We start from the raw sequence: 8716 nt of genomic DNA, 5'->3' as shown, positions 1-8716 counted from the left end.
ATGTGCTCCCTGTCACGTTGGGATGTGTTTATTGTCAGTCAGACCAAGAGGCTTAATCATCAAGACAAGCAGGGCTTCCTTTAATACCAGAAACCACTGGGCGTCTTGAAAACACGAACTATTTCAAATTCACATATTTTTAACAACAGAAGTTCATCTGAGGTTGGACCTAAAGAGCAAACATCCTTCACAGATGCCTGTACAAACCTTTGATGCCACCCTCACTGTGGTACAGATGGACAGACAGACACCCCTTCAGTCCTTGCAGTGTTCATACTCTGTCTACACTTCAGATCATGCATCTTTTACCTTACATTAAAATCTCTCTGAAAATGTTTGAGATGACTACTTCTGCATTAGAAACACAGAATGTTTCAGCATGAGGGACTTTTACCATTAAAGTGAATTCCTATCTAAATATGAGATGAAGAACCCATGATTTCTAAATGCAGACCAAGTTGAAAGAAAACAACAATATACACAAATAATTGATGATTGTTGAACTGGAAAGTCCTTAGCTTGAATTGGGTGAGCATAAAATCCCNCTAAAATGTTACTGGATAGTATGTATACAGTCCTCTTGGACAGCCCTTCCCCCATTAATTAATTAACTTTATATCCAAATTGCATCCCTCCTCTCCTCCTACCCCCCCATAGCCCTTCCCCTACCTCTCTTCCCCTTCTCCTCTGAGAAGGGGGAGCAGCCTCCTGGGTACCAACTCACTATGACACATTAAGTCACTGCAAGACAAGGCACATTCTCTCCCACTGAGGCCACACAAGGCAACCCAGTTAGGAGAACAGGATACACAGGCAGGCAACAGAGTCAGGGACAGCCCCCACTCCAGTTGTTTGGGGATCCACATAAAGACTAAACTGTATATCTGCTATATAATTTGTGGTGCTTCTAGGTCCAGCCCATGTATGCTCTTTGATTCAGTCTCTGGGAGTCCCCAAGGGACCAGGTTAGTTGACTGTTGCACTTCCTGTAGAGTCCCTATTCCCTCTGGGTCCCTCAATCATTTCCTCAACTCTTCCAAAAGACTCCCTGATCTCTGTCCAATTGTTTAGCTGTGGGTCTCTGAATCTGTTTCAGTTAGTTCCTGGATGAAGCCTCTCAGAGGAGAGTTATACTAGGCTCCTGTCTGCAAATGTCATTAATAGTGTCAGGAATTGGTTCTTGCTCATGGGATGGGTCTCAATTTGGGGAAGTCATTGGTTGGCCATTCTCTTAGTCTCTGTTCCATCTTTGATCTTGAACTTGTAGATAGGACACATTTTGGGTTGAAAGTTTTGTGAGTGGGTTGGCATTGGACTTAATCTTTAAGTCAAGGTGATTTCTGAGATCAGGCCAAACTAGGTGTCTAGGTTTCTGGAGTATTCACATGTAGCCATTTCAAACAGAATTAGAATAGAATAGAATAGAATAGAATAGAATAGAATAGAATAGAATCAGAAAAAAGCAAAAACTAAACCAAATGTGCTTTCTTTCCCAGTGAAAATGTGTAATGTTCTTGAAAGTGCATTTTTTCTGTATACATTCTTTCTGTTCTCCAATCCTAAAACATTTGGATCTAAGTCCAAAGTCTTCTATCCAAACAGGTTACTTTGGGACTTCATTTTTTTCAGCTTTGATTTTGTAAATCTGTTAACATGTAGCCACCCACACCTTTAGAATGTTGGAGTCTTAGCTTTTTTAAGGGACTTTCTTCCCAACAAATAAATGACTTCATTGATTTTTGTATAAGCGCCAATAAACAGAATTTTGTGCATAGATTTGATTCTTTTGATTAACAAGTTAAGTTTTAATCTGGCAAAGTAACTAAATCAACACTTATTCTTTATCCAAAGAATGAAGAGCAAGTGTAAGAACAATTAGAATTTCCTCCTTTTGTTCAGTAACAAAGTATATGATCTGCACAATGAAGAATACATCATCATCATTTGAAACACCTGGATTGTCTTGTTCCTCAGCTGAGCTGATCATAAAGTGCAGCCAAAGCAGAAGATGAAATAGTTGCTGCACAACAGAAGTAGCAAGCACACCAGCAAAGTAACCTTCGGGTCTTAGCTTTCGTCTAGCCATAGGTTTCCAATGGCCTTACGTCTGAGATGAGCAGCTGCCGGAAGAGGTTGACATCCGCACCTATCAGTGCTTGTCAATGGGCCCTTTGACCTCATCATTGGATAGCATTCTCTTGCTAATGTGGAGAATAGCTGTGATCAGACGCAACTGCTGAGCTTACAAGTGTGCACTCTGGTACCCAGGCCTTTATGTGTGCCTAAAGTCTGAACTCAGGTTTTTATGAGTGTGTTGTAAGTGCTTTACCTACTGAGCCATCTCTCCAGACCCCCAGTACATTGTTAGTTGAAGAATAATTTTTCACGGTCTGTCAGTATGTCACATATGCATAATACAGANGCATAATGATATGTGTCAAGTATATTACTGTTTTCAGAGAAATTGTGCAATCAGATTTATTTTAAAAATAAACCCCAGGAGGTAGAGAGATGACTCCATGGAGCACTGGTTGCACTTCCAGAGGTCCCGAGTTCTTAGCAACTGAATGGTGGCTCATAACCATTTATAATGAGATTTGGTGTCCTCTTTTTTTTTTTTTTTGGTGTCCTCTTATGGTGTGCAGGCATACATATAGGCAGAATACTGTATATATACTAAATAAATAAATCTTTAAAAAAAATTCAAAGGAAGAGGTTAAAAAAAATCCCAATTCTGTCATTAGGATAAGCAATGCGCCTGAATATTCTGATTCATAAGGTTGGAACAAGAGCATACAAAGTTCACCATGAGCACAGTATCTGTGGTACCCTTGGAATTAAGTTGCTTCTTAGCAAATGGATTGAAAGTATCACCTGAGCAGGTAACTTTGGCTTCTTCGAAGTTATCACAGGACAGGCCGCCCCACTGCCAGTTTTTGCATTGCCAAAAAGTAGTTTCATTTCCATTACAAGATCCAGGAAAGAGCCACGTAGTTGATGCCCCAGTTTTAGAGTAGATCTTAGCCTGGGTTTGAAGNGCAGATCCACATCCAAGCTGTCTGCAAACCACATCCGCATCTGCCAGTGTCCAGCCTCGGCTACACATCTTCCCAGTCAGCTTCTGAATCTCCACCTCCACAGTCCCAGCACAGCGACTGCCTCCACCTACAAGTCTGAGTTCCAGATCTGCTCCATCTGCAGTGGAAACATGAACAGAGGGGACCTGGGCAAGATAGCTCCCCAAAGACTTTCTACTCCCTTTCTTTGCAGACACTGGAACCTGTGATCTACCCAGTGCCTATTGTTTGTTTGCTTCTTGATAATACTGTGGCTTGAGCCTAGTCCCTTTCATAAGCTAAATGACTGTATGCCAGATACCCCTTTGTAATTTTGTTTAAAATCTTACTGAGCTGGGTCTCAGTAAGTTGCCCAGAATGTATTTGAATTTGCCACCCTCTGCCCTAGTCTCTCTCCTAAGGGGCTTGGATTATAGGCCTATGCCACCATATCTAATTTTGGCTTACCTATTTACTGAGGCCTTAATAAACAAATACTGACTGTGAATTCTACATAGAAATGGTACATAGTTCTTAAGGAGTAAAATTATTAATTACACACACACACACACACACACACACACACACACACACACACTTCATTCCTTAAATACTAACTCTCTGAGCTCCATACAGATTTAGAATTTAAGGTGTGGTTCCAAATAGTCTTACTAATAATACAGAAAAGGGAACCAAGTGACCCTCCCATGAGGAGTGCACCAGATCCTTCCCAGCTGTGAAGGAATTCCCAACAGTGAATTAATTATTTCCNTTAGTCACACTAGTCACACCTCTTTGACTCGCTTTTTGTTCTAACTTACCAGAACATGTCACGCCAGCATCTTCTCTATGATGACAGTAATGCTTTCCCCACTCTTGGTGTTTACATTCCCAAAGAGTTGCCTCATGTCCTTCGCATGAAATGTTGTCAAGCCAAATCTGTCCAGATCCCTCACTGGCATTAACTCGACCAATGGCACTGATGGCAGTTGGACATCCCAGTTGCTTGCACACCACAGAAGCATCCCGGAGATCCCAGTTGTCATCACACACGGTCCCCCATTCTCCTTGGAATCTCACTTCCAATCTTCCTGAACATCTGGACACTCCATCCACTAGTCTCAGGCTCAGATCTGCTCCCTCTATAACAGCAACAAATAACAAGTTGGCAAAAGAGAGATAAGAATATGGTGTCTAAAAACCAGCTCTAGTGGAGTTAAAGAAGGGGAGGAGGGGTTGTTAGAGGTAGCCATTCTATGGCTCTATTGTGAGTCATTAAAGATAGTAGATAAGCATCTGCAAGGGCTTTTTAGCATGCAGTTCTTACTTTGGGAAGTGTCTCAGAAATTTGTCCAGCATCAGTCATTTTTGTATCTGTTGGTCTCCATAACCATGCTAGAACTGCTTACTCTGTTGTTAAAGGACATATGCCTGTGTGTAGGCTTTTCACTTCTTACTCCAGTTTTGGTAAATATCTGCCAGTTGCTTTCATTGTTAATGACATGATCTGTCTACCCTATGCAGCTTGTGTTGTGTACCTGGCTCTTCTGTGGGTACCTGTGGTGGTTTGAGTGAGAATGTCCCTCATGGGCTCAGGTGTTTGAATACTTGGTCCCCAAATTGGTAGCACTGTTTGGGGAGGTTTAGGAGGTGTGGCTTTGCTGGAGGAAGTNTGTCCCTGGGGGAAGGTTTTAAAAGCATTGGACTACTCCTAGTCATTGCTCTGCTTCAGTCTTGCATTTTAAGGTGTGGGTGCTCAGCTGGCCACTCACCAGGTCAGCCTGTTCTCCTGCTTCCCCACTATGATGGTGACNGACACCAACCTATCCCCTCTAGACCCTTAAGCCCAAATAAACAATTCCTTTGATAAGTTGTCATGATCATGGCGAATTAACCACAACAATAGAAAAACAATTACCAGAATACTCTCTTAGTTTAAAGGCAGAGCAGAGGGAGGAGGAACTGCCTAGTCCACTCCTCTCCCTGTCTATAATCAACATCTACAAAAATCTTCCTTGGTTCTGAAGAGAATCTTGTGATAAACACAAGCCTACAGCCTGGAACCCTGTGTGGAGTATTAAAGTCACCGAAGCAGTACTTGCTCATGGACAGTCTGAGCCTTTGTGGAGTGCTGTCATATTGGCACTTTTGCTATTATTATTATTTAATTCTATGGATTCGAGCTGATGGTTGGGGGAAGGAGTAGGTCAATGTGGCTAAAAGGGAGGGTGATAGAGGATGATGAAGACAGTGGTTTGTTTTTTAAAGAATCTCAGAAAGGCAAAGAGCAAATTCCAGTGGTAGTTCCGAGATTTTTTTACATAGACAAATACAATGTTTGTATATTTGTGATATTTCTATATTTGTATCTGTCTATTCATCTATCTTTCTATCTATCTGTCTGTCTGTCTACTTACATATTATCTATCTATGTATCTATTTATATCTCTATATCTCTACGTATCTATCTATTACCTACCTATCATCTATGTATCTATCTGTCTGCCTACCTATCAATCTATCATCTATATCATCTATCTATTTATTTAGAAGTGACTTGAAAGTAGAAATAAAACAGTCTAATAGGAACAGAGACAACTAACAGGAGGGAGATAGGCAAGGAAAGGATAAGAGATTATGAAGGGGAAATGTGCTCAGCATCTAATATTCACATGTACAAAAGCCTTAAAAAATTTGCTACTGACTCCATTACCCCCATCCCTCCTCTCTTCACCCCTCAACTCAGACCCCTCCTTCCCCTCCTTCCCCCACTTCAACCCCCATCAAGCTTTTCCTAAACATTTTCCTTAAAACGGAAGTAAATTTCATTACTTTTAGTTTTTCCTTTAACTACTTTAATTGTTTATTATTTAAAAAGTTTTACATGAATATGTGTGTGCCTGAGCAAATGTATATGCAGCATGTGTGTGCAGTGCCCTTGGAGATCAGGGGAGGGATCAGATCTTGTGGAATTGAAGTTACAGGTGGTTGTGTATCACAGGTGGCTGCTGAGAATGGAATCCCAGTCTTCTGCAAGAGCTTTAAGGACGATCAGTTAACGAGCCACCACTCCAGCACCTCCCTGGATCCCTACGACTATTGCAATCTTTTGATTTCAGTTAGTGAAACCACAGATATTAGAGCTGGGACCCCAGATGAGACAATAGTGAAGTGACAGATGCTGACTTCATTATGTTCTCAGGGACTTGGGCTTACACTTCTGGTACCTTTTTGTTTTGTCTGTCACAGAGAGCAGAAAGCCCAGAGCTGTCCTTACCTAAGCAAATCACACCAACATCCTCAGCATGGTCACAGTTATGCTTGCCCCATCCCCGGTGTTTGCAGTCCCAGAGAGCTGACTCATTTCCATTGCATGCCAGGTCATCAAGCCAGATCGGTCCAGAACCAGCTCCTAATTTAGCTGAGCCAGAGAAACTAATGGCACTTCCACATCCAAGCTGTTTACAAATCACAGAAGCGTGATCTTTGCTGAAGTTGTCGTCACACACCGTCCCCCACTTTCCCTGGAACTTTACTTCTACTCTTCCTAAGCATCGGTGGCCCNCACTGTTCACCAGTCTCATCTNCAAATTAGATCCATCTAGAGAAGAGATCAAGGTTAGGAAGTGAAATTCATTCATAAGCAGCCAATCATTTAGGGTTTTCTTGATANTTGGAAATTGATGCTTGGAATTTAAAAATTAGTGTTTGGCTTTTAAATATGGCCCATCTCCACATATCAGAGAATTTTACCATGTTAAAACCCAATGAGCAATAAGGATTTCCCTCTACATCTGCTTTCTAAGCAAATTGTATTATAGATCAGAATACTCTTTACTATAGAAAAGATCAATATGACATATTACTCACTAAAAAAAAGCAGAAAAAGTATTTTGGCCTTTTAATCAAGTTGTCAAAAAATGAGAAAATAGTCATTTAGCAGAAGTGTAGATTCCTGATTTTAACCTCTCCATATTAAAAGAGTTCTAAGGATGAGTAATTGATGTTGAATTTGAAATTAGAAAATAAGAAAAGATTAAAATGCCTAAATAAACACAACAGTCTTCAAAACACTATGTGTTATCAAGTCTTAAAAATTGTGGTTTTCTTCCCAAGGAATTTACTATCATTTTCAGCAAAAGTGGAGTTTTTTATTTTCTTACGTTTAACAGTGCCACGAGTTTCTATGAGGAGTAATATACATGAAGAAAGGAGACTTTGGTTGCTATATGGGGACACTGGAGGTGGTGGAGTTGAACAAAATTTTAGAAGCACTTTCTTGAGCAAGAGATTAAATTTTATGAGCTCCAAACTCCAATGAAAGACCACAACTTAGCAAGGCTTGTTTTCATCATAGGCAATTAGCCGTAATAATTGATAATTATAAGAGGTCACAATCAGTGTACATATAAGTGCATCACATGCCGTATTATTCAATCCTTACAAGTTTAAACACTATATGCTATCACTGTTAGTCCATTTCACAGATCAACCACCTGAGGCTCACTCACTGGGTGTAGCATTGAGCACCTAGAGAGACAGCAAAGCTAAGACATGAGTGGTGGAGAGGTAGGGACAGTGGCCCAGCATCAGTTTTCTGTTGGTTAGTGTGCTAAGAGGTGGACTCTCTGAAGACTAAGCAGGAGTTACGGTAAAGGATCCCACAAATCGAGACATCAGATTCCTATGAAGCCAGCCTTCCTCTAGTAGCTATTGGCTCTTTTTCTCTTATCAGGTTCTGGTTGTATCTTCAAGTTTATAAACTTCAGAAAGTAAGTTTAACTTCCCTCTTCANTATGTAAGAAAATAAGAGCATGGGGNATCATACTTTGGCTGTAGCTGAATATCAGCCCTATTTACAGGTAAGAACCGGAACGATTTCTTGTAGTTTTGAAAAGTTATAAATGCTACATTTGTTACCTCATTGTAAAGATTAATAATCAAATAAACAGAGAAAGAGATGAAGATGTCAGAGTCCACATAGTAATAAAAGATGGAGTCTGTGAAGAAACTAATATTTTCAGCACTGTTATACACCAGGCAGTGTGAAGAGAGCTTGACATGTGTTTTATTACTGAGTTTCCAGAAGCTTAGGAAGATTAAATGATTTGCATGAAGTTTTAGCATCAGTGAATGACTGTGCTAGAATGNAATGGAACGTTGAATCCAAGAGACACTGTGAGCCGAATTAGAAATATGTGCATGGGGTTTGCTTGATGTAGGCAAGCCTTACCTGAGCAGGTCACTCCAGCGTCTTTTTCATGGGTACAGTTATGCTTTCCCCACCCCTCATGTTTGCAGTCCCAAAGAGCTGACTCATTCCCTGTACAAGAAACCTTGTCCATCCAGATGTCTCCAGAGCCGGCGCTGGAGTTAGCCCATCCAAGGGCTTTAATAGAAGTTGGGCATCCCAGCTGCTGGCAAACCACGGACACTTCATTCATGCTCCAGCCGTTACTGCACACTGTGCCCCACTTGTCATGGATCTTAAGTTCCACTCTCCCACTACAGTTGTTTTCACCACCGGTCAGTCTCAGTTCCTTCTTCATTCCTCCTGCAGTAACAAGTCAACACAGTAACAAGTAACTAACAAGTAAGGAGTCAACACAGTAACAAGTAACTAACAAGTAAGGAGTCAACACAGTAACAAGTAACTAACA

General features: G+C 40.9%; 1 protein-coding gene across 2 annotated transcripts in view; it reads right to left on the bottom strand.

The window, feature by feature from the left end:
* The window catches only part of Cd163 (CD163 molecule), a 25504-nt gene that overhangs the window by 14483 nt on the left and 2305 nt on the right, over window positions 1-8716 (bottom strand). For both annotated transcript variants that reach the window (XM_021165214.2, XM_021165215.2), the window contains exons 3-6: window positions 8290-8610; window positions 6334-6657; window positions 3878-4198; window positions 2875-3195 (exon numbers count right to left, since the gene is read on the bottom strand). In XM_021165214.2, the coding sequence (XP_021020873.1) occupies window positions 2875-3195; window positions 3878-4198; window positions 6334-6657; window positions 8290-8610 (1287 nt within the window). The remainder of the gene's footprint in view (window positions 1-2874; window positions 3196-3877; window positions 4199-6333; window positions 6658-8289; window positions 8611-8716) is intronic.

Source organism: Mus caroli, chromosome 6, assembly GCF_900094665.2.
Source record: "Mus caroli chromosome 6, CAROLI_EIJ_v1.1, whole genome shotgun sequence".
Lineage (NCBI taxonomy): Eukaryota > Metazoa > Chordata > Mammalia > Rodentia > Muridae > Mus > Mus caroli.
Note: the sequence above shows the minus strand (reverse complement) of the source record. Positions and strands in the feature narration are given on the sequence as shown.